At 46.3% G+C, this 26,236-nt stretch overlaps 1 protein-coding gene across 1 annotated transcript in view; it reads right to left on the reverse strand.

Annotated features, from left to right (window-relative positions):
• Positions 1 to 565: 565 nt before the first annotated feature.
• slo (calcium-activated potassium channel slo) overlaps positions 566 to 26,236 on the reverse strand; it is a 201,702-nt gene continuing 176,031 nt past the window's right edge. Inside the window, exons 24-31 of the mRNA XM_055063539.2 lie at positions 19,018 to 19,186; positions 15,855 to 16,079; positions 15,398 to 15,581; positions 14,353 to 14,454; positions 14,087 to 14,217; positions 13,338 to 13,532; positions 8,148 to 8,315; positions 566 to 6,276 (exon numbers count right to left, since the gene is read on the reverse strand). Of these exons, the coding sequence (XP_054919514.1) occupies positions 6,196 to 6,276; positions 8,148 to 8,315; positions 13,338 to 13,532; positions 14,087 to 14,217; positions 14,353 to 14,454; positions 15,398 to 15,581; positions 15,855 to 16,079; positions 19,018 to 19,186 (1,255 nt within the window). The 3' untranslated portion in view covers positions 566 to 6,195. The remainder of the gene's footprint in view (positions 6,277 to 8,147; positions 8,316 to 13,337; positions 13,533 to 14,086; positions 14,218 to 14,352; positions 14,455 to 15,397; positions 15,582 to 15,854; positions 16,080 to 19,017; positions 19,187 to 26,236) is intronic.

Genomic DNA, 26,236 nt, shown 5'->3' on the forward strand with positions numbered 1-26,236 from the left:
CAGCAAGAAAACAGATTACAAAAACGACAGTGAGAGAGAGAGAGAGAGAATTCAGCTGGTTTTTCTTATGAACGCAGCTGCAGCGGGATATGCGGACTCGGTTCTGTTTTTACGCGTTTTATGAGTGTGCTGAACCTCATCCACAAACACAGCGGGCTAAAGGAAAAAAATAAAGGGGGGGAAATGAATAAATTACGTCGCGTCGACGCACACTGTGTCGGAACGGACATTCACATTCGTACGAACTGTGACTAGCCGTTGACGCCTGAAGTACGGGGCTCAGTGGTGTTCTCTTTACGCCTGGCTCGAAAAGCTTGCGTATCACAGGACGTACGCAGTGACCGTACGCATTCTCTCTGCTGGTTTGCTAGGCCTTCTGGAGAAAAGCGCAGCATATTAGAGCTACAGGGGAGGCTTGCGCGCGCGTTGTTTCGACGCACTGGACGCGTGCTCGCGGGGCAGGAAGTGCCGGTCCAGGTGTGAAGCAAGCTCTAGTATGTTGCTTCCAACAAAGGCACACAGACACGTACAGAAATAAATCATAATGCTGTACAATCATGCAAAATGACGACGGTAAACCAACATTTATTGCAAGTACAACTTAAGACAAGTACAGTGAAGGAGCAACAAAACGGCATGAGGCTGCAAGTGTACTATAGAGGTACATAGAATGCAAGAGAGAGAGAGAGATAGCGAGAGAGATAGAGAGACACGCAGACAGCACATGAAAGGAAAGATGCAGAGTGATAGAATGTGTGAAAGAATAATTACAGGAGAGACGTTGCTACCGCGCACGTACTTTACAGGAAGAAGAAACTGAAGGAAAGAACAAAATGGCAGAGGCGAGGACATCGAGAGAGAAGTGTGGCAAGTGTAAGTGGCAGACATGTGGCTGAACAAACTTGAGGCCATTGCGTGCACAATGTGTTCTTCACCTGACTGGGCGGGTGTCCTCGTGTACGAAGGCTGACCTAAGTTCCCAATTGCTGGTGTTGGGAATTCAAGTCAAGCCTGTGGTGCTGTGGGCTTTAACGCAGTGAAAGGACAAACTGAAACAAATGCACAACACACCAACTAGCACACAAACATGGGAAAATACTTCCTTTCATGTTTATGCACTCATTATCACATGCACCGCCAATGCAGCATCATCGCACAGTGGTCTATACTATATGTATACGCTTGGTTCTGTGACGCACGCTCTTCGAAGCACACGAAGCGCTAATCAGTTCGAATTGGACCGCGCTAAGTTAGGCGGAAATGTGGTGCCCTGTTTCCGCTTCTGTAAATGGATCTTATTTGGTGGTGCTGGACAGAAGCGGAACCGGGGTTCGGATCGTTGTCAAATCTCTCTTGCTCTTTTCCCCCTCGTTCTCGTGAACTAAAGAGAAGGGTCCCAGTGCAGTGGTAGGCAATAAACAGGTGAAAAATGCGGTTGGTGCCCAGTCAGGTGAAGACAGCTTACGTGCTTCGCATCTCAAAGGGGGCGCATGTCTGCTACTTACAATAAAAATAAGAAAAAAAAAATGTAAAGGAAAAGAGAGAGATTTCACAACTAATTTGGAGCTGTCTTTTTTTTTTTCTTTCGTGTTCGAAGTGCGTCACAGTCACAAAGCAGTTTTCAGGCCGCCATACTCGGTATGCTTATGTACATTTTCGAGAGCTGCAGGTCTGAAGTAGCGAACGAGAGCTAAGCGGAGCGGCCCCCGTGTAAAACGGGGTTTAACCATGAACACTACGCAGACCCGCCGGCAGGGTGTGAGAAAAAGAGAGAGCGAGAGAAACGGGGAACATTCACACCGACATACACACCACAACTCTAGGAAACAAAGGCGAGGCAGCATGCTACAGCCGCAGCGGCACACAACAGGCAAACAACCAACCAACCAACCAACAACACCAACAACAGGAAGAAAAAAAAAGGATTGTGACTCACAAACATTTAAATGCAGATGTTTATTACGCTCGTGGGAGAAACATTTACAAGATGAGTAATCGAGCTAACATTTTTTTGGGCCTTGCAGTTTAGTGGGAGAAAATTTAAGCGGGCACTGGTAATCTTCGGGCTGAGAAAAAATCGGTAAAGCGAGGACCATCTGGCTTAAAATAATATGAACAGAATTAAGTACTGTCCCGAGCACATTGATTTCACCATTCGTGCCCACGCCCCGCCGCCTAATAAACGTCTTTGCGGAGGGCGCCCAAAGGGAGACTGAAACACACGCAACAGAAGTGAGGATGCTCCTAGTAGTCTGCGTTCGGTGCCTGCTGCTGCCAGTGAGCAGGCACGCACAATTGGTGGTCTCTGTCGCTGCAATGCAGTTAACTGCAATGGTTGATGCCCGATGTATTCAGCCACACAATGACGGCCCTCGATATACATACATGTGCGCACGCACACACGGCACGGCGGTAATGATGATCTCATAGACTATAACGTCTTGTTCGTGATCGCAAAAGAGCAATTGACGGTCGGACTCCGCCCTAACAACGTGCGGACGCTGCTATGACAACTAAGCTCGATGGAGGTAAGCGGTGCCTATATCATCTCAATGCGCCTTAAGGGCGCCGACTCCACGTAGCTTATAAAGAGAATAGCGTATACGGTGCACAAAAGTGACTTGAACTCGCCGACCATTTATCAAATAAAGCGAAAGGAACCAGCATATATCTTCCATTTGTTTTTCTTGGCTCAAGATATCGATTTCGACGCGGCTTCGTACACGAAACTAAATTTCAAGAGTCCTATAGCGACTTCTCGGCCACTGCAGTGGTATTTGAAGTTATACAAGGCGTCATGCGGCTAAGCAGCGTGGAGAATAATTCACCGTAGGCTATATACGCACAAGAGCGCCCATCTTGCGCTGGCACGGCTCTTGGTGGCCGTCGGCTAACGCGGCGCCGCCTGTCTGGACCTTTCGCCTTCTACGCGGAACCACGGAGCCTTCGCTGCTTGTGGACGCGCTTTGTCCTTCACAGCCGAGCTCCTTGCCTCGCAGAAAAAAAAGAAAAGCTTGGTGTGTGCTTTTCTTCCTACAGCCGTCACTGTCCCCGGAAAACCCCGCACTTCGTGCATTTTAGTGATAACGCACGTACACAATTAATCGTCATGCGCCGTGTGTACGTTGAGTGCATGCCGTTATTGTCAAACTTGGCGCTTCTTCGCTGACAAAATCTATTGACCCTCGGATTTGCACAGCGATGTCGCGATTTTGAATGTTCGTTGGTCCACCGGCGTGAAGACCTCTCGGTCACGGGAGCAAGAAACGTACGGAGCTTCGCGGCATGAAGGGCGCGTGCACCTCCTATAGTGGAGGTGCACGTCGTACCAGACCCTCGGAGAGATCGAATACGTGTTCATTTTAAGAAAAAAAAAAAGATACATAAACGAAGCTTCGGTGTCGCCGCCGTCTATTCACTATTCCAATGGCCACAGTGCCTGCGATTCACTATGCTTCAGCTATTCAAGACACTGGAGTACTTAACGCGTCAAGCTCGTTGCGTCACAGCAGATAACGACGAAGCAACAATGAAATAAAAGTGGACACACGACAGACAATCGCGTTGCCCGATTCCTTTAAAAAACAACGAAATACCATCTGTGGCAGTAGTAGTCAACCGACAATTCCTTTAAGCTTACATGCAGCAGCAGCGGCAGAAGCAGCAGCAGATAGGCCACCAACGTCATGTGCACACGCATGAAAAAAAATAAAATAAAACAAAGGTATGAGAAGACCGCTGGCTCAGTTTTAGCAAGCAAAATCTCCACAACATTAGCCAAGAGTGAGCATGCACACGCAGGTGAAATTGGTTAGCTCAAGTAGTGGAAAAATGAGGGCGCCATAAACACAGCGCAGAAAATGACACAAAGCACACAAATTAAATATATAGTGAAAGCGACCCTTGCTGCTCAAGTTTGACACACTGTCAACGAGAAGCCGGCGTGCTCCCTGGCGCCTCAACTCCTCGCTCTCGCGTCACAAAGTACCGAACGGCTTTCCGCTGGGGCATCCACGCGACAGGATAAATGAGCCCCCTCGTGTGTAATGAGAATAAAAAAGAGTTTGCAACATAGTTTCGTTCAATGAAAAATCACAACATGCATGGATTGTCTAGTGTCTGTGTTTATACCGCAGAGAGACATGTTCTCTTTCTCAGCGCTGCGCTGCGCAGTGCCCTACGCAGCTACCGGTAGGAAATAACTTGCCCCTTCACGTACCCTCCCTCGTGTACGCCTCACGCAGCAACAACGAGGAACAAAAAAGTACAGAGAAAAGACACTCCGATCGGCGTGAAACCTCAGCAGCCTTTTTTTTTTCTTCTTCTTTTCGCTTTTTTTTCTTTTGCGTGAACAGGATTTTATTTTCAGGCGGAAATGCAGATCCGAGGGGGATGCATAAGGCAAAATACACAATACGGAACCCAAATCGAAAGTTCCGAGTCCCGATTGCAACGGGGGGACGGTCGCTGAGGTGGCCAGCGAGAGCCACGCATTGACCGCGCTAAAACGAAGTCGCTTACAGTAGTCGGCCAGCGCCGCTCGAGTATCTACGCTTTGTTGTACATTCAGTTGGTCGTTGGCCGTGCGCGCGCCGCCCATCGGCCGCCGCCGCCGCAGCGGGACGGGGGGGCTCGCCGCGTCGTAGTAACTACGCAGCATAGCACGTGATCTCGTCGGTGTGACCTTGAGCTAACATTGATGCGAAACGTTAAACCGAAGGTTGAAAAATGTAAGGCTGCATGGAGAAAAAACAGACCACGTAACAAGTTACGCCTCTCGCTTCGGGCCGAATGCACAAGCAGGTCAATGCCCGCTGCCGTGCTTATGTACACTTCTATACACAAAAGGTATGTTACACATTGTTAAGCCTTCTTCATAGTTTTCAGCATTAACTTGCTCACTTTACAACACTACTGTACACCACGTGCTTCCGCTTGGAAACAATGCAACTAAACAGATTTCAACAATCTTTGACTCGTACATAAAATATGAACCCTTTCGTACAAAGAGCGCGACGCCGTGGTCGCGTCAGGACGTATGTCAAATGTACAAGATTTTAACACAAAACAAACACTTGTTGTATTGCAGAGAGTCGGGAACAGAGAAGGACAGAGAAGTAGACATGCAGAGCGAGTGCTGAAACAAGACGTTCGTTCCAAGTCGGACCTCTTGTTTCATGTGTGCTGCGAAGGCAGCGTTGCACTTTGCACGTTCTCAGGCATTTCCAATGCATTCGTTAACCGTGTAGCGACCTCAACAGACGACCCTTGAGTTTTCCTCCTGTGTTCATGTGTATGTTCACGTGTGTGTGTGTGTGTGTTTGTGTGTATGTGTGTGTGTGTGTGTGTGTGTGTGTGTGTGTGTGTGTGTGTGTGTGTGTGTGTGTGTGTGTGTGTGTGTGTGTGTGTGTGTGTGTGTGTGTGTGTGTGTGTGTGTGTGCATTGCCTGGCATCGCGAACGATGGGCACTGCCGACACCACGTGCTGCGTAATGTGTCCTTTTCATTAAGTGGCGAATTGCGTGAGATGCCCCTAGGTTCCTAGAAGATACTTTGATGATACCTGCTTCCTTGTGCCGCCGACGACGAGTGACAAGGAAGCAGTGGGCTCGACAGGTTGCTGCCAGCTTTGCATGTCATCGTATAAGATCCTTTGTTTGTGGTACTCTCGGGGAACACCTGCAGAGTTCGGGGCAGCCTTTCTTCGTGTCCGTCCTGGGAGGCCCTCACACTGTATGATCAAGAGGCCTGCTCCGAAGGGTGACTAGGTGTAAGGCCCACAAGGGATCGCGGCTGCCTAGAGCACGCATGCGGCAGGTGCCTCCACAGGGCTGCTTAAGATTTTCGTTGTTCGACACCTCGAAAGAAAAGGAACAGAGATAAGCCTCCCCCCCACAGTGTAATGCCTAACTAAGCTACAAGGCCACTTCTGTGCGTCATTCGGGGTCTCAATGAGAAAAAAATCAGCCAAGAAAAACCCCCACTTCAGAAGCCTCTGCAACGACTTTGCAGTGGGTCAGAGTGCTCCTTGGGATATGTGCGCGGCGTTCGCTGTAATGTGCAGTTTGGGTGTACGGTGTCGGATTCCGTTTGTCCCATCTCCGTCCACACCGTGGGAGGCAAGCAGCAAGGTGGAGTGTTGTCTGTTTTAGATGAAGGAGTAAGGCCCGTCAGTCAAAGCGCTACACAGCAGGAGTCAAGAGTTGTCGTCCTTTGGCTCCTCGGCCCGGTTGGGCTTGTACTCCAGCCCGGGATCGAACTGCAGCAGAACGAACACCTGCACAAAAAAATATAGCACCGATTGGCACGGTACTTTCGACCATCCCACGTGCACTACCGCTCAGTCGTTTAGGTGAGTATGTGCTTAAACAAGGACGGTGTTCTGAGAACCCCATATATGGGTTTCTCAGAAACAGAGCTTTGCAGTTGAGGAAAAATTCGTCCTGCATTTCCTCTCCTTATCTAAGATTAATTCGTGTACAGTTCAATGCATCCGCATATATTTCCGTGTGCCGGTAGTCTATAATTAGAGGTGTGTTCATGGCGGTTCTACGAAAAGCCACTTTGTCGTGTTATTTTCCACGGTTTGTCTGTCTACATTGTCATGAAGCTCTGTGTACGCGACGTCCAGAACTATTTTTCATAGCAATGCTGCTGTCTTCATGCCTTTTCTCACTCGGTCACATATAAATAAATGTATGTGCATGATTGCATTGCGCACTATACCAACAACACACAGCGGAGCGGTAGATGTTCCTAGCATGGGGAAAGCTGGAAAAATAGCCTTTGTTTTCAGTAATGGTGGCATGACTGTCCGATAAAGGCGCCTGATAATGAGAATGCGCGTTATAACTTTGCTTTACTATTCTTTGCGCATCGGAGTTAAGAGACATACGCACACATTTAGAAGAGTTATGGTGTAATTCTGCCCTGCGACAACGGGCATCATCATTTGTCTGACTCCTTCCTTGCCCCGTGTTCTCAAATTTCTCTTCTGTTTGTGACGCTATAGATGTACATGACGAACAAGTTCGCATCGTTACTGGAGAAAAATGTGTGCACAAGAATGAAGACAGTGATTGTTTCGGGACAAAATTACACTCTCGAAAAGGGCGGAACGTTTTAAACACGAGCGTGAATTATTCAAAACACAGGCGTGATCGACGTTTTTTGGATAGCACAATGCCAGATAAGCTCGGCACCGTGACGTCGCGCTAGGGGATTGATAGACCGTACACTGCGATGTTACGGCGGCCGCATTTCGACGGGGGCGAAATGCGGAAACACCCGTGGTGCTTAGATTTAGGTGCACGTTAAAGAACCCCACGTGGTACAAATTTCCGGAGTCCCCCACTACGACGTGCCTCATAATCAGATCATGGTTTTGGCACGCAAAATTCACTAATTTAATTTTTTCTTACATTGCGATGTTTTGACGTTTCGTCACTGGGGGATTTGTAGTGGAAACATTGGCTCACTGAAGTCACGGCTCGAGCGTCGACACCTTATACAGGAGTTCATATGATCAAGACCGCCAATGATCTGGCTGAGGAAAGAGGCGTGACGCTGTCCAAGGAGTCAGTCGAATATATCAAGTGATGTCAAAGGACGCAACTTAAGTAAAGTTTAAGTATATAATCTGTGTGAAAAATCCTAATCTGGTCGGACGTCCGTAGGAATAATATGCCGAAGCGTGGATGCCATCCACCGACTATAGTGACTCTGTTTATGAGAGGGCCGCAATGCCACTAATTCATTTCTCCGCTGCTGTCGTCACGCATGGGTTGAGCACCGTAACAAAGAAATAAGAAAGGCCGGAGTGCTGCCACTACACGTTCGCATAAGTCGACTGAATGAGGTAGTAGTAAAATCAGAATGTTCACCTGCCAGATTTAGCTTCTTGTGCCAATAGAATGTAGTGCCTGTTAATATGTATACAATTTCACATCCACACCTCAGTGGCAGAGAGGTTTCTTGCATGAAACTTTCGCTCAGCCCGCGATGGTGCCCAAGTAGTTTCTTTGATTTTTGTGTTTTTTTTCTATCAGTCGACGGTTGTGTTTTTGCCGCAGCATCAATCGGCCTTGCGAACGTGGCGTCCATGCGGGAGACCTTCGGCCTAAGATAAGGAGGGAAGAGGCTACTCACCATGTCCGTCGGCAGCAGGGTGAAGTCTGCTGGGGGGTTGGTGATGACATACCGTTTCGAGGACGCCTCGCCAGAGGAGCTCGTGTCCCGAAACCTGTACAGGCCCACGCAGAGCATTCCGTAGCTCCTTAGAGCCGCTACGAAGAGGTCGCCGTATTTGCCGCCCTCCTGCGACGGCCAAAATATTTCCACGTCATGCGAAGAAACAGCATAACGCCTTCGTTCAAATACACACCAGATCAAATGAAGTCACCTATCGAGAGGATATATGGCTCTGGCCTAGCGAAGTGCGAGCTACGGAGACGCATATTCAACGTGAGGCGGCAGTGGCCACTAAGCATGGCATAATGGTTCACTGTCTTGCGATTTGCAGGGATAGATTTGTTGAAGTTTTAAGCTACACCAAGCTACTTCAGAAATAACGAACGTGTGATGCTTTCGCTGATGCACAGCCCTGGGTGTAACGCGTTGTAACTGATAGCAGAAAAGAGCAAGTAGCAAAAACTACTGTGAGCACAGGGAAACAAACACTCATTGTGAATGATTTTCTTCGCTGTTACCTAAAGCAGTTACATAAGAAAAAATAAACACCGCTGTGAAGAAATAGTTTCCTAACCCCGATGCAGGCGTGCATGCAAATTTAAGTCATCTTCTATATACTTTATGTAGGGTTCTTGTCTTTGAAATCATTTTGCAAAATTAGATGGAAAATGGTGTCTCTGAATTAATAAAACTACGGCGTTTCGTTCTGATTACGCAACAGAACAGTATGTCTTGAAGCACTGGCCTTTTATCTTTATTTTATTTAGAGAATACTGCAGGCCCATGCAGGAGGGCCTACAGTACAAAATAATGGAATCCAAGCAGGACACTGATTACACACAGAAAAAAAAAGGTACAAGTACAAGAATGTCATCACTTGAATACAAGGACTACGAATGGAAAAGAAAATGATCTAGTCCCTTCGCGAAATCCGGGGCAGAAAAATGCTTTGGGGAAGACAATTCCATTCTGATACTGCTCGTGGGAAAAAGCTGTGCTTATATAACTTTGTTCTAGCAAACAACGGCGCTAGAGAAAAATCATGCGTGTGGCGTGTTCTCCTCGTAGAAATACGCTGGATGCAAGAAGGCAACGTAAATTTGGTTTTCCCAGAAGGACAATTGTGAAGAAACATGATGCGATTAAATTTTCTGCGTGCTTGCAACGTTTAGATATTTTGTCTCATTATAGAAGAGGGAGAATCTTGCCGTCAATATTTTCCATAAATAAATGTGACTGCTTTACGCTGAACCCGTTCGAGTTGGCTGACATCTTTTTTAGTGAAAGGGTCCCATATTATTGAAGCGTATTCCAATTTGGACTTAACGCAACTGTAATAATTAAGCTAGAAGTTTGACATTTATAGGCGCTGACGCGAGTTTTGTCTTCAAAAACCATAACTTTTTAGGGCTGATGTGCAAACGTTAGAAATGTGGTCAGACCAGGACAGGTTACTATTAAGAGTTACGCCAAGATACTTATACTTGTTAACTTCGGAAATGAGGGTGTTTTGTAGCATATAGGGAACAGCCCTAGTTTTTTTGCTTTGTAACACGCATAAGTACAGTCTTTTCCTGATTCAGTGTCATGCCCCACTGCGTACATCATTCGTCAATAGCATCAATAGTTTGCTGCAACAAATGATGATACTTATTGCAAGAAATTGCTTTAAACACTGCACAATCATCCGCGAACAATCTAATAGACACGCCATCCGCAACCACATCGACCAAATCATTTATATAAATTAGAAATAACAGGGGTCGCAAGACACTTCCTTGGGGAACTCCTGAAGTGACACTCAGAACACTTGGACAGTTGCCGACTTGAACAAACTGTCACCTATCTTTGAGGTAGTCACCAATCCATTGAATGATAAACGCTCGAAGCCCTATTGATTCCAATTTAAGCAGAAGCTTTCCATGAGCAACCTTGTCAAAGGCTTTGCAGAAATCCATAAAAAGAACATCGATCTGGCCTGACAAGTCCACCTCATGAGACAAAACATGCACTGTTGACACAAGCTGCGTAACGGTAGACATACTTTGCCTAAAACCATGCTGATGAAATGATAAGACACCTTGTTCCGATAAAGACCTCTGTATGTTGCTAACAGTGACATGTTCTAACAATTTTCAGGATGCACTGGTAATATAAACAGGCCTGTAATTAGTAACTGATTATGGATTGCCCTTTTTATAAATAGGAACAACACGCGCGTTCCGCCAGTCATCTGGCATCCTACCTGTACCAAGGGACAGTTTGAATATACTGGTCAGAAATTCGGATATTTGTTCAACATACCGCCTCAAAAACGCATTAGGAATGCCGTCCGGCCCGGTAGACTTTTTTGGATTAAGGTTAAGCAGCATCGCTTTAGCACCTTTGCAAGTTACTGCTAACCGATCGGCTGCGTCAGTGTCAAAGCTCCGAGGCCTGAACTCCTAATTTTCTGCAAAGACGCCTTGGAAATAGTGATTGAATTCATTTGCAATTTCTTTTGCAACCGTGAAAACTAAATCACTTGCGTTTATTTTCTTTATTACCTGTTTAGTGTTCCTGAGATGACGCCAAAGCTTTTGGGGGGCGGTTTTAATGAATTCACTGAGACTTTGGGAAAAGTACTTATCCATAGCGCACTTGAGTGTAGTTAATAATTCTTGCTTTACTCTTTCAATTTGTAATTCGTCTTTGTTCTGTTTTTTCTTCAGCCTCTTAAGTTTTCTTTTAAGCTGGTTGATGCCATGGTTTGTCCACGGGTTTCTTTTTCACGCCCAAACTTCTTTCTCGCAGGGATGAAATTCTCAATACAATATTTAACAGTTTCTCTAAACTGTTCCCACAATCCTTCAATCTCGTTGTAGTCTGTAATAAGATGAGTGTCTAAATAATCAATTATAGCGACATCATCGGCATGGTTAAAATCCCTGATCAAATTTTCCTTCACGGTCTTAACAGGTTTATGAGCAGTCGTGATCCACGAGAAGGATACTAGCCTGTGGTCGGAAATACCAGACTCGACTTTTACTGAAGATCTCGCTAACAGACAGAAGGTCGAGAATAGAATTTCCGCGTGTATTCACTGCTCAAGGCAAAGGGAGAACACATAATCTAGAAGAACATCTGCCGAGGCATCATCACCGTAACACGTATTATTCCAGTCGATGATGGGCAAGTTGAAATCACCCGTTAAAATTATGTGCTTTCCACGCAAATTGAAAAGATGATCATACAGCTTTTCCATAAACGAATCACCTGAATCTGGAGCACGATACACAAAGCAAAGAAAAATGTTACACCCGAAAAAGAGATTCGCAAGAACAAGCTTTCATGCTGACTTATCAGCTCCATAACAGCAACGTCAACACCAGACTTAGTAATGATGGCCACGGCGCCACCAGGCGGTACTCTATCTCGTCTGCAAAGCTGATAACCAGGTGGCACAACTTCATCATCTCTTTCTGAATCTTTTAGCCAAGTCTCGGTAATGACCCAGATGTGTGGATCGTGCAGCAGAAGTGGCACAAGTTTATCGGTTTTGTTCACGACACTTCTCGCGTTTAAGGAAATCAAGCGCAACTGGCTGATTTCCTGTCGCTGGCTTTGCTGTGAACTGCTAATTTTCGATACCAGTTTCCGTGAGTTTAAGACGTCGTCCCATTTGAAGTACTTGTTATCTACTCGTAGCTTGTCGTGTATCAGCGACACTTTGCCACCACTGTTTCTGTGCTGTGCTGCACAATGCCAGAGCAGCTTCCGCTTGCGCAGTGTTTCTACGGAGTAATCATTTTGCAAGGAAATGTGCGTTCCTTTTAACTTCCAGGCGTTTCTCAAGACTTCTTGTTTTTCTGCATAGCTCTGAAAACAAAGTATGATTGGACGGTTTGAAGAATGTATTCCTAGTCGATGAATTCTAACTAAATATGTGCAGACGATTCCTAATTTATCCCGAAACACTTCTTTTACGACTTTGTTACGCAACGCCGAATCGAATTCGGAAAAAACTTCTGGAACGCTAAAAACCACGAGATTGAACCTACGGCTACGGTCCTCTAAGTCAGCCAACTTGCTACATTCTCAAGGTTTGCTCGATTTCGTTTACAGCTGCATTACATTGCTCAGTTGCGCTAACCGTTGCTTGAATGTCCACTACGGTGTTCTCAAGTCCGTTCAATCGCCTGCTCCGTTAAAGAACCCCAAGTGGTCGAAATTACCGGAGTCCCCCACTACGGCGTCTCTCATAATCATAAAGTGGTTTTGGCACGTAAAACCCCATAATTCAATCGCCTGCTCAAGTTAGATTGTTTCTTCTGTTTTTTCCGGTCGTAATTTTAAATCTGCAATATCGGCACGAATAGCTTGCTGCCCATCAATGAGTGTCTTGAACATCTCATCCACTGTGGGGCCTGGATTTTCATCTACGTCCCCGCACATAAGCAGTTTGCATGAACAAAAACAGTGGCACGCATTGGTAAGACAAGTACATATAGAAGCCAGTATAGCTCCATGTTAGGGCTTCCACCTCGCGGAAACAGTTTGCCTAAATTTTCTGGTACTCTTGAATCGACGTAAACTTTAGAGTTGTAATGCCATATAGATAAGGGGATAAACGCGCCTAGATGATATTCTAGTTGATATTAAGATAGAGAAAAAGCAATAGCAAGGAGGTCACTCAGATTGGATTGTACAAACTTTAATAAAAGTCCTGCAGGACGCACGTCAGCGCGCAGTGGGCGTCTCCCACGCAGGGACCAACTCATGTCTTGTTTGGTAACCCTCACAAGGGAAAGGAAGATGATGGCATAAGAAGACAGAAATTGAGAGTAAGATGAAGCAGTGGGCGGCAGTGGCTGTGGCGTTCTGTTCCCGAGAACGAGGGCGTGGTTTCGATTCCCGGCAGCCGCACACAGATGGGGACGAGATGCAAAAGCGCTCGTGTACTTAGATTTAGGTGGTACCTTGGTGGTGAAAATAAATCCTGAGCCCCTTATTACCTCGTCTCTGATAGCCCCAGTGTTGCTTTGAAACGCCCATTTCTGAGTGAATGACTCAATCTGAAATGGACGAGGCGCTGGTCCCAGATGGTTAGCTGTTCCGTCATCACCGACGTGTTGCATAAAGGAGGTCTGCAGAGATGTGACCACTTACCCCAAACTGAGCCAGGGGTCCATCGTAGAGGGAGATCTGCCCGACTCTGCAACGGTCCCTGTTGGCTAGGGACTCTGGTGTGCTGTAGCCTCCGCGAAGGCCTGCTCCCTCGGCCAGGATCAACTCCAGCTCAGGGGTTGCGCCACCCGTAATCAGTGACCGTATCAAGGTCAGCGCATTCGCGTTGAAGTATGTCTGTTGCAGAAGAGGAGGATAGGGCAAAACAGTCGCCTCACCAATCGTTCAAACGCATTAACAATCAGCACGACACCGGGTATTTTAGACCAAATGAATGTCACACACGAATGGCTGGTAATTTAATGTCCTCGTGCTTGCGGAATGATTCCTCAGGCTACGTCACACTAGAAGTCTGTATCAGCGACGTTACGTGCTATGTTTAATTGACTACATGCCAACCTCGTTCAAGAGAGAGAGAGAAAAAACGTGCAGCGTATATGCCTACTGGCTGTTCCGCAATGTTCTTTTGAGGAAAAATAAATTGAAAAGCAAAGAAGCTGATTATCAGCCTAGGAACTCAAAGCCCGAATTTTGTAATGTTTCGTTCCGTTTTCCATTCTTTTTTTCTTCTCATGCGTTGCGTCGGGTGGCTAATTCCATCGGTAACAGCCGCGCGGCGACGTCCGAGCCACATCTGAGTTAATCACGACGGCGAAAAGAATGGAAAATAGTACGTATTGTTAGAAAATAGGGCCTCGAGAATGGCTTTAGTGAAATAAACGATTACTCACAGTGCTCATTAATGAGTCAAGCACGCTAACAGCAAAAGCGGTACCGCAGGCAAAGGGTTGCGTTAGGTAGAGCTCTGTGTCTGGATCATCATCGTCGTCCTGGTCCAGAAACTGTACATTTGTGTCATTCACTGCACAACCAAAGAAAGGCAACACCTTCGTTGCAGCCAAGAGAAAGAGAGCTATTTCAAAAGGCAGCAAATATATACTCGTCGACTACTTTGGGTAAAGCGAAAATGAACGCCCTTCATCTGCGGCCAACCTACCGAGCTCGGTGATTAGAGGCACATTGGCACCGTACACAGAGCCTCGTCGTTGCATCACAATGGGACTACCCAGTGGGGAGAATCCCTCAGCACCATTGGGATCTAAAGAAAATGACACCATAATCAGATTGCGTAAGGTAACCCCAGTTCTCACTTTCAGTAAGCATTTTGCCAGCCACATTATTTGTTAGATCGAATTGCAAGCTGGCTAACTGAATGGCAGGATTGTATAGTCATGCGATTAGCTTCAGTGGTTCTGTGAGAAGTAGAAAAGGAGAACGCTTTAAAATAGAAAGTGTACAAGTCTTCCCGTCTGGTCACGTCAGCCCTTGCGAGAAATTGAGAAAGGTGAAAAAATACAACGGGCTACACAACATGTGTCGTATAAAGCATATCAGTGTTTTAAAATGCGGTAGCGGCAAGCAACAATTAGACAGCTTCAATGGCGAATATGCTTTGTGTTCTTTCTTTGTGCAAAAGCCTCAGCGCGGCCACACGACTGACTGCACCTGATATTTTTGAGGCGTGTAATGCACTCAGTAAAAGTGGACAGCATATTAGAATGACGGGACACACATGGCGCACTTCTAACTGATTAATTCGACTAGCCTAAACCAACCCGCCCAACTAGCTGTTCTGATATTTGTGTTGGCTCCCCGTATGCTGTGTACCTCGGCTCCTTTGTGTTCGTGCTTCGGTGGTCCGTTTCGTGCACGTAAAGCGCCCGCCTAATATTAATGTCTTCGAAGGTGCATTTAGTATTAGCGGAGAAATTATGGTGTATTGAGAGAGACGCGTTTATGGCACTGGTTTCGCACAGTATAAAAACGGTGTGGAAGAAGCATTCACTGAAGCTTTGCTGAGAAAGTGAAACAAAGGGTAAGAAAACAAACGGTAAATAATTTTATAGCCGAGCTCCTTTGGTTCATTGTAAGCACTGTGTGCTCACGACTAACATAGCTACAAAAAAAAAAGACACATAGACGTAATTACGTTAAGTGCAAGATAAAGCGGCCTATGTGTGATAGAAGAATCGTGTACTTACTGTGAGTAAGGACACCTATGGTATCATCAAAGGTCATAGCCTTGATGTTGAGCGAGGCTAGTATAGCCTCTTTGTCAGCCAGCGTGGGATCATCGCTGCTGGGGATCTTTGCAGATAATATCACACACATGTCGCAAAGGTTGATGTTTACCGCTCGCAAGTCCGCTCGACTCAAGGGGGAGCCCTGGAATGAATAAAACAAGCCGACTGTTAGACAATTTCTCTGTAGAGGCAAACTGCGACCGGTCACTAGAATAATACAACAGCTGCAAGATCGTGAGGGCAAAGACGTGTTGCGTAAGGAAACGACCTTTTCTTGGCAAGGGTTTTAGTTGAACAGGAAATGGACAATGAGCGCGAAGAATCAGGGGCCTAGAAACTCGAGTTTTTGTTCATTACAACCACATCAAGCAACGGACATAATGGACGAAACATATAAAATGATTCCATAACTTACGTTAAGGACAGATATTTTCGGCAGGTTCTGAAGCATCTTCCACTCCCTCCTCAGGTAGTCCACATTGCCGACAATGACAACATGCTTGAGTTCGTGGTAGTGAAAGTTGCTGGCACGAAGTGGCATTACTAAGTTACGCAACCCTATTAGTGGAGAATCGGGATCAGCAAACAAACACACAACCACATGGCCGTTGAGCACAGTCATTGCCGCCTGGTTTCGATCCTGCAATAAGAACGAAAAAAGAATGATCGGTAAGCATTCTTTGTAAGAACTGACACCTTGCTGCTACATGAGTTTCGCGATGTAGTGGCACGTTAAGGTAATGAACACAATCACGCGCATGCGATCACTGAAGCTACTTTGGCTCGTTTTGTTTTCTTTCTTTTTCCCATACACAGTTTTATGCATAAGAAAACTTGGGCTTAACTGGTACAACAGTTCCTAGAGGCATGTAAAAATATCCGTACGTTTGTGCATCTAAAGCAGCTGCTTTATATTTGCTTTGATATCACGAAAAACTTACAAACTTGCCTTTGTTAGAAATCGGTAGGTTTACATAACATGTGCAACTACCCAAGAGAGAGAGAGAGAGAGAGAGCAAATGATAAAGGAAAGGTAGGGAGGTTAACCAGGACTGAGCCCGGTTGGCTACCCTACACTGCGGAAAGGGAAAAGGGGACGGAAAGATTAAAAGAAGAAGAGAAAGTCTACTGGATATATCGTTCGGTCACTCAGTCCGGATCACAGACGCTGACTCAATCCAGTAGCTTTCAAATATCGCAGCAGAGCTTTTGTGGCCTTTTGTAGCTGCGATATGCGAGGCCATGGTCCCAAGATCTTCTTCAAGGTGAATGGTGTTCTATCTAGCTGATTGACAGCTGTGCAGAGGTCATGTCTTACGTTTTGAAAAGATGGGCAGTAGCACAGTAGATTTTCTATAGTTTCCTCGGCACCGCAGGCATTACAGTCGGCGCTATCAGTCATTCCAATCAAAAACGTATATGCATTGGTGAATGCGACGCCCAAGCGTAAGCGGCACAGCATTGTTTCTTCATTTCGCAGAAGCCCTGGTAACAGCCGCAGTTGCATAGAGGGGTCAAGCGAATGCAATCGTTCTTGGGTGAATTCAGGTGTGTGCCACTTCTCTAATGTCATACGGTGTGCTACCTTGCTTAGGTGTTGGGCTGCGTCGGTCCGCGATAAAGGTACAGAAACAAGGGTTGCTCCTTCGTGTGCTTCCCTAGCAGCTTCGTCAGCGAGGTCGTTGCCGGAGATACCGCAATGACCAGGCAGCCACTGAAACACGACGTCGTGTCCTTTCGCTTTCATACGATGGTGCATTTCTCGTATCTCCGACGCTAGTTGTTCACACGACCCGCGACGAAGAGATGACAGAAGACATTGTAAGGCCGCCTTGGAATCGCAGAATATTGCCCACCGATTAGCGGGTTGGTTGTTAATGTAATAAACGGCAACTCGGAGGGCAACAAGCTCCGATCCGGTCGATGTTGTCATGTGAGAAATCTTGTATCGGATGCTAATTGATCGTGATGGTATAACCACTGCGCCGGTGGAGCTGGTCTGAGTGGAAGAGCCATCCGTATATGCGTGGACTCGGTCGAAGTAGAAAGTGTTCAAACAATCCAGAGCTGCTTGCTTCAGGGCCAAGGTAGGCAGGTCGGTCTTCTTTCTTATCCGTGGAACCGTAAGACGCACTTGAGGTTGTTCTAAACACCACAAAGCTGAGGTTGAACGTGCTGAGGGTGTGAAGCCCGATGGTAGACAGGCACGATGGATGCTGACCTCGTTGGAGAAGGACGCCTGTAGTCTTCGTTCTGGCAGGCAGGCAAGAGAGCTTGACTGCATCCGTGATACATGACGAACATGGGTTCTAAGCGTTTCGGTGCTAATGTAAGTCGTGATCGGATGGTCTCGAGCCAATATAATGGTTCCTGCTGTTGAGGCGCTCCGCGGAAGTCCTAGGCAAACACGTAGTGCCTGTGCTTGCACGCTCTGAAGTTCTCGAAGATTTGACTTGCATGTTTTAGCAAGCACGGGATAACTATAACGTAGCAATCCGATAAAAAGTGCTCGATATAACTGTAGCATGGAGCCCACTGACGATCCCCATGTTTTCCCGGCGATAAACTTGAAGACATGAACAATAGATGTGAGCTTCTTCTTCAAGTGGGCAACATGAGGGCTCGAAGAGAGGTCCCGGTCCACAATGACACCCAAAAACCGATGATTTCTCTTGTAGGAGATAGGCTGGCCATTAATGCATACTGGATAACGAGACATTGCTTTTCGTGTAAAAGCGACTAACGCACATTTTTCTGTTGAAATGGTGAGGCCTTGTGTGTGAAGATAGTGAGATGCCTGTGTTGCTGCTTTATGTAGCCTTGCGCGAACCTGCAGACGAGTGACCGCTGATGGACTACCCAAGAGAGTGCACAAAACATTCGATAGGCTTGGTTGGTAATTCGTGCGCTCAGCGTAGGAATGCATTTGTCACGTGCCTTGAACGCCAGGGAGATGTGGTACCTGGGGGGTATTCTGTAACAGTCCACCTAGTGGACTGTCCATTTCGGCCGCTGCTGATTGGATGCAGCTGTACGAGAGAGGAGGAGACGATCGGCCCTAGCCAGTCAACAGCGGCCGAAATGGACAGTCCACTAGGTGGACTCTTGCAGAATAACCCCTCTGATATTTCTACTCAGGTGTGTCCATCCGCTCACCTCCTCTCGTTATTGCGGCTTTTCTTGTTGCTCGCTAGCTGTGACGGCAAAATTGGTGCGCTGCCTTTCCCAAAATAAAAATGGCAAGTAGTGCAAATTAACGATGACGGCGTGACACACGTGGCTAGCCGTCGGCTGCTAGCGGGCGATAGCGTCAAGACGGAGACAATGCTAGTTTCTACCCGAACGTTTGTTTTGCTGTCCACAAATTGGGGACTATGTGCTGCGGGGTGGCGATATAGTTCCTCACATTTAGTTTTAATAGTAACATAGGGCTGTTATTTCGCTTCCTCAAATTCACTACAGTAATTCGCTAAGCTACCTTGAGCACCATATATCCCTGCCAGCACAGTCAGCACGCATGTCCTGTGCCGCGCTTCCGGAACTTGCAGAGAAGGCGCAGAGCGTATAGTGGCACGTACCAGTATGCAGTCCTCGATGGGGCGCGCCGAGCACCAGTGGAACATTCCAGTGGAGTCGTACTTCATCTCGGTCTTCTCGAAATCCTTCGCCTGATCGTCTGACAGGCCCACCGGGAAGGGCTTCTCGTTCTGCGAGTTCCCGGTGCCATTGGTACCCCGGCTCGTGGGCCTGTGTGGCGGGAAGAGCGAGGGGGGGCATGAAGTGAGGGACATTGTTAACCGAGGTAGGACGGTCGTAACAGCTAGAATTAACTACACCAATAATTATAGTACTGCGAACGAGGTGAGAATTTCAATCAGAGAATCGATAACAATAATCCATTCTGTAACGAGGCCTTGCAACACCTTTCATCGACGCGTCCGTTTTTACGGCAGACAGTGAATTATACGCAGGTTTCTTTTTCCCCTGCATGAAAATTTTAAAATTAGGGCGCTGTTAATGACGGTAACCTTACGGTTACCATTTAATGTCGAGGCTGATAACCAATGACGAGATTTAAGTGTCCAGACTGACGACAACACGCGAACATGTTAATATAAACCGTTTGTGAGCTGCGCGCGGTGTTTTCTGACTTTATGACGCTGAATAAAGCAAAACACAGCGCGGTGCTTAAAATTGTCAACAACAACGCATAAAGATGTTATCGACAATTCTGAGGCCCGTACATTGTTTAGAAGCTGTTCTGGCGCCCTCGACACGAATGATAACGTGATCACACGGACAGCATTCGAAGTGTGAGAAGTAGAGCATGTTGGGATGACATTGCAAGTGTTACGAGGTTTTGCGGGAGGAGTGTGAAAATGGTGGTGAGGACATATTCGTAGAATAAAGCGTCCAGGGGTATGAGTGACGCCAGGCAGCGTTACGGATGGTGTGACCCGCCTCTGTATCAACTCGTCGCCGTTTCGCGACAGCGCACGTCGCGCAATCACACGCCGGGTGAGCGCACTGCGTCTGCACGAGCTACACTCGTAAGCGTGTGTGCAGGATTGCACAGCACACTGAGTACCTGCTCTTTCTCTCACGTGTACGTATGGTCCTCTTTGTCGCGACGTTTTTCGTTGAGGTTGTGTCGGTGGCACTTGCAATGAATTTCGTATAAATGTAACCGTCTATATCGAAGTTAACACGTTTATCGACGAGTGAACTTAGCCAGCGGTACTCGCACTGCAGTTTTGACCACACTGCGAATATTTTCATTCTGCCTGGATGTCACGCAAATGCATTTATGAGAAATCAGGAGGACAAATTATCGAACGCTCGGACTGAATTATGAGGACAAATTGGCCAATCCATCACAACTGTCACGGGCACAACTCGTTGGCTGGTTACTGCAAGGCTGTGCCTTTTTTTTTTTTTTTTTGCCGATTGTCTGGCTTTTTCTCTCCTCTCGACATTGCAACAGCATTGTCTCCTGCCCCGGGTAGAGCGTACAGCAACCACTGAATAAGGGGAACTACGTGGAGCCATGTTACGCATGTTAAATTATACATTTAAATAAATATAGAACAAAATATTTTTCGATGTATTGCAGCTACAGAAAGTGCGCTCTCCTGTCCAAGAAAACCTGCCGGTGGTGGATGTACATAACTTTTCAATGAAACATTTGTGTGTATCATGACGCCACTGCATCGACGAGCTACTGCGAAGACCTACAACGCTGCAGTAAGCTAACGGAGGTGTTGCAGGACCTCTTTATAAGCACTTTCACAAGAGACATAAAGAGAAGCCTAATTTTTTGTGAAACACGAGAAAATAACTGACAAACAGCGCAGATGCGCCGTTTTTAAAGATTTTGTTAAACACAAGCGCTACATTTAAGACAGCTGTACTCAGTATGACCAAATTGCATGTTTGACAACGGCAGAAAGAAAGAGGTAGGAGAGGAAGAAAACAAACAAACAAAGAGGCATTTGTAACGAGAAAACGCTGTCTACGCAGGATACTCGGAACGACGAGGGGGTTGGTGACAAAGAAGACAGAGTCACGGCAGAAAAAGGGAAAGACGAATGCCAACGTAAGTGAAGCACAAGAGAGAGAGAGAGAAAAAGCTTGCATAAGGTATGCACGCCAGTTAGAAACTATACGCGCACAACTGTACATTTGCACGCACGATCATGCGAATAACTGATAAGAAGGCACAGCAGATACACAAGGACTTCTAGAACTACAGGCGTGTAGCCGCGGCGCACTGCGCTCGCTCGCACCCAAGACACTGCTGCCCCAATACGCACTGGCTACAATGTTCATTTCGTTTACACGTAACATTGAGCGAAATATAACCGCTCGCAGAAACAGCCAATCACTGCCTGTGCACAACCAACTTTTATGTCACCGTTAAAAGTCGAGGCCAGTCTTCGGAATGGTATCCCAATCGAAAGCGTAGAGAAAGGTGATCCCTTTCCTCTGCCCAACACAAAAGGTTGCTCTTTATTTTTCCGTAATGAAGCTGAGAAATTATTCTGATTTCCTGCGAGTAATTAGCTCAACAACAGAGCACCATTGTGTGTTTGTGTCGGAAGTGTAGGTTAACAGCGACATCATATCGCCAGGCATAATTTAAACTTTTATTGAGGATTACAACCGCCCCCCCCCCCCCCCCGACACACACACACTTAAGGCTAGCATAAATCGCATGCAGTTGTGTTAAACCATGCAACGGAGTTAGGTGAATAAGCGAAAGCCTATGGTATGACAGTGGCTTATATAAAAACAAATGCACGTTATGGGATAAAATTGTTAGCCTAAAATTAAAATGTTTGCTCTACAAGGAAAAAGTATTACCACATTGAGTGAACAAGAAAGAAAAAAAATCGTGAATGCTAATGCGAATGTATTTCAAGAAGTAACGGCGACTTTGATTTGTTGAGACGATTATGTTGACAAGGTGTCGAATCAATATTTCATTTTACCGCCTGACTTATTATTACGTCGGTGTGTAAGCACGCGCAACACATTTATACGCGCGTACACACTTAAGTGCTTTCCTCTCGACAGTGCAGGATTTCCATACCCATACGTCATTTTTGTGTGAATTGCGTCAGGTTTTACATCCTGCGACTATTGAGATCTGATGAGTTATCTCTGCTGCCCAATGAGGCAAGGAGTTGCATGTATCGCAATAATTTACCTGGTGTCCTTGGAATACAACGAATCCAGCCATATATCGCGGGTGGTCACTTATCAGTGCTTTTCATAATGTTGCGTCTTCCATTCCGGAAGTTTCAGGTGCCTGGCATGTTTGTTTCAGTAAACATATCTGATTTGCCAGTTAGTTTTTGAAAGACCCTTGCATAAAGCATGCGTATGTGCGGTGAAGATCTATGAGGAAAAAATCACTTATGTAAATAATTTACGCAAAGCCTGTAGTGGTTCTAGGGCAGAGTAAGACTACGAGGCACCCCAGATTTATGAGAATGTCATTTGCACAAAAATAACATGCCACCCTTTAACTTAGTTACCACGCGGACCTGATACTTGATTGATCCTTTCCATTTATTCAAATAGAGGATAACGCCATGACTTCGGTACAAGAAAAGAACTTGGAAAGGGACGCAGTACACATACAGTATTCGACGCCGGTGGATCGTTCAAACTTCAACAACGAGTAGAGCGTCTGCAAAAGAGGCGCTCATCCTTTGTGCGTTCACTTTTTGCTTAGCCTTTTTTTTACGTGCTTGGCTCCCTTATCTAACAAAATAAACTAATTTCACTTTAAAAATACCTGACTGTCTACGTTCTTTTTGTGATCTAAAACTAGGTATATTCGGACAAGGCCAATATTTATTTTTTAAGGGATCAACAATAGATTAGGTCGTTCGCCCTAGCCTCAAGACCAGCGCTACGGAGCGCTTTTAATGTTTTAGTAATATGAGTGCCAAAGTGGGAAAAATGTGTGTGAAGCGTGGAAAGCCAGTCATTCACGTGGCATATAGATATATGTTGAGCGGATCAATGTCAGTGCCAATTTGTCAGAGGTAGGACGTGTGTCGAGTGAGCTGGACAACACCTTCCAATGTGGTGAACGCGGTTGAAATGGATGCGGGACACAAATTGTTGCGAAGTATTGCTAGCACACTTCTCTCGCATTTACCACTAAATCGCCACTGATTTTTTTTCTATTCAGGAAGCCACAACACAAAAGTAGCCACAGAACGACATGGAGCCTAACACGTGCCAAGTTTTTTTCTTGTGCATGTCTCAAAAAGCGCGGACGAACGGTGCTTAATCTCAATAAGGAAACTTAGAATTAAAAAAAAAATATCGGTACAGGCACTTAAGACTGCTTACGTGGGGAAGAATGCGAAAGCATCATAGTCGCTATGGTGGAATTTTTTTTTTTTTTTTTCTGCGCGTTCCTTATCTGCGCAAGCTCTCGCCTGCGTTTTAGCTGCGCCTCGGTAAGGCTTAAACGAAAACGCGCCGAGCGTGTGAACGCGCTCGCTTGCCCGCGAGGAGTTCATGATTCGAAGAACTGCTCAGCGGCGTTCAATTGGACTTTAACGCTTTTTATTTTATACGCTCATTTTATACACTAATGACGCGGCGCCACTTACTACCCATTGGCTGTTCCGCCACGTGCCCAACGACCGCAGCCACCAGGCCACACGTTTAGTCAGCCAGAAACGTGGAGCGGCCGTGGTGTCGGGGAAGCGTGCTCGTCTCGCACCCCGGAGGTCTGGGTTCGATTCCTACCCAGACAAAAATTTACTTCACATTCTTTTCCAAGGTATTAGTGTACAGGATCCTCCATGAAAAATTTGACATCAATCCGAGCATATTTTTAGGTGTTCTTGCTATTCGCCATCCGCCATTTTTGGTACCATCATTCGGTCACGCCGCAGACTACAACGCGACGTTTTCGCGTATTGGGACAGATAATGCTCTCGCATTTAAAAAAAAATATAGCCGAGGTGTTGCGTACAGTTGAGGCTCAGTTTCTGTCGATTTTATAGGTCGTCTTGCACACCAACGTGAACTTTTTCGCCAATAAGTAGCAGGTAAAGTTTACGAATTTTCTCTGCGTTATAAGTCCAGAAAGCCGTAGAACGTGAGGAGACCGATCTCCACGTCAAGTTTTCTCACATCAGCACTACCACAGAGGCCGTTGTAATTTGAATCTTTAGTGGGTGACAGTATTTGCAACGGTTGGTAGCTTTCGGTGTGCAGGGGACGGAGACCCCCATGCGTTTATTCATTGTGCAAGATTAAATAATGACCATCGTAGGATTTAGGCACCGCGTGGGCAAAGAGCGCCGCCAAAGTTAAAGGGAGAAATGCGCTTTGTGCGCATAGCGGCTGTACTTAGGCGGCGTATCTACTTTGTACCTTAGCATAGCGGTAAGAAATGCCGGGAGGAGCCACTCACGTGTGTTCTGAGTGAGGTGAATCGATCTGCTGAGAAGCTATTAGCACGAATTTCTAAAACTGAAATCAAGCAAGAGCATCACATCGGACTTTCGCTTACCGCTCGGTAAAGTGGAAAGTACTTTTGGAATGACCGCGTTTTCTTGGATCCAGCCCACTGGGGAGTTTATAATAGTTCGATGCCCTGCAACCTTACCGTCGACCATTTCATCTTAGCTTCAGCTGTAGCTTCTCTGCGCCATAATTAAAGGCTAAGATAAGCGAACAGTGAAAGATGAGAAACGCAACCTTACAAGTCCGAGAGATCACCACATTATAAGAGACAGGAATTTTGTATGTCTCTTAGTGTCTTTTACTTCCTTCTGTGGGTAGAACTTTGCAAATGTTGGTAGTATTTGAATGTCGCTAGTGCATATCGCCTTTTTGTGCTTTTGTTTTCTTGCCCTGCGAAAAAGAGTGGCCGCGGCGCCAAAAATTGTGCCAACCTCTCCTTTCATTTCGCTTTAATTAAAAAAGGACAGCACATGTGTGTGGTGATGATGTGAAACTCATACACATAGGTAGCTGATGAGCAGTGTACGCCAAAGAGAATTGCTGCTGCTCTCAGCCCTAGTAGCCCACTGTGCATTTGGTTAGCCCCAGCTCACATATTTTCGTTTTGGTATATTCTTATCATAAATCGAAAAGGCGAGTACTGTTTTTCTAGCTTCATTCTCGGCCCCACAAAGCAGAAATTTTGCGTGCTCAGCGCGCATGGAATAGCGTCTTTCCAGTTTCATGCGATTCAAGCATACCAGCCCCATACCATCACCTGTGGGAGGCTTACAGATTTTACTGAAAAAAAAAACGCAGTCTGAGCTAGTGAGAAATTATACATCTTACTATTTTATCGAGGCTAGCTAACTTTTTTTCTCGGTGGTTTCTTTCGTAAAATCCAGCATCTGCCGAAAGTTGTTTTCTAAATGACATTTGAGAAACATATGAGCAACGACGCTGATTGCCTGAAGGTGTTGAACGGCGCGCTTACAGAAGAAAACAGCCCGCCAGCATTATTTCTTTAAGAGAGAATGGCAGCTGTTGCTGAAGACGCAATTTTTCGGCAATGGCATATGCTGAGAAAACTAGTAATACATGTGACGCCTCAGAAAGCGTTAGCATTGCTCTAACTCTAAAACGCCTTCGATCAGCAGCGGCGCGCGAAGTAAATATCGATATGCACGCGTTAAATTCTAGGCGACTCCTTCAACGCGCCAACGTTTTACTTCAGTGCCTTATGGCGCAGCTTGATTAGTGGGCGCGCAAGATCATGCTAACCTCAACCGATTTTCGAAGTACATGATTCCGTTTATTACACGACCCATCGTCTCTGCTACTCTGAGCATTGGTTGGCCGTGTTCGGCTGTCGTCTAGATACAGACTGTGATAAACCTCGTTATATGTTGCGGCCCTTCTACACCTCGATTTGTTTTTGTAGGCTTTGTGTTATATATATTACCGTTTCTGTCTAGAGGCTTCGTCCGCGGCCTTTGAACAGGTGGCCCACAGAATGTATACAGCTCAAGCTTTGCTGCAAGGTAGCAGCGGAAACAGCAACCTGCAACCCGCTTTAGAAGCTCAGCGCCGAAACGAAGGTGACCAAAGTCGACTTGGAGTCGTTCAATGATCATCACATTGTATTCTCTGCGCCGCTATGCTACGGAGGTTAAGAAGGCTCCTCTCCTGTCGTGTTCTTCCAGAGCCTTTGAGAGCCAAGGACGAAGTAGATGACCCACTACAGCACTCGTACATTCAACTTTAGTGTGACTCCCGTGCCGTTTGGTTACTGAAATTTTTTACAGGGTGTGCAGATGA

Source organism: Dermacentor andersoni, chromosome 1 (genome assembly GCF_023375885.2).
Source record: "Dermacentor andersoni chromosome 1, qqDerAnde1_hic_scaffold, whole genome shotgun sequence".
Lineage (NCBI taxonomy): Eukaryota > Metazoa > Arthropoda > Arachnida > Ixodida > Ixodidae > Dermacentor > Dermacentor andersoni.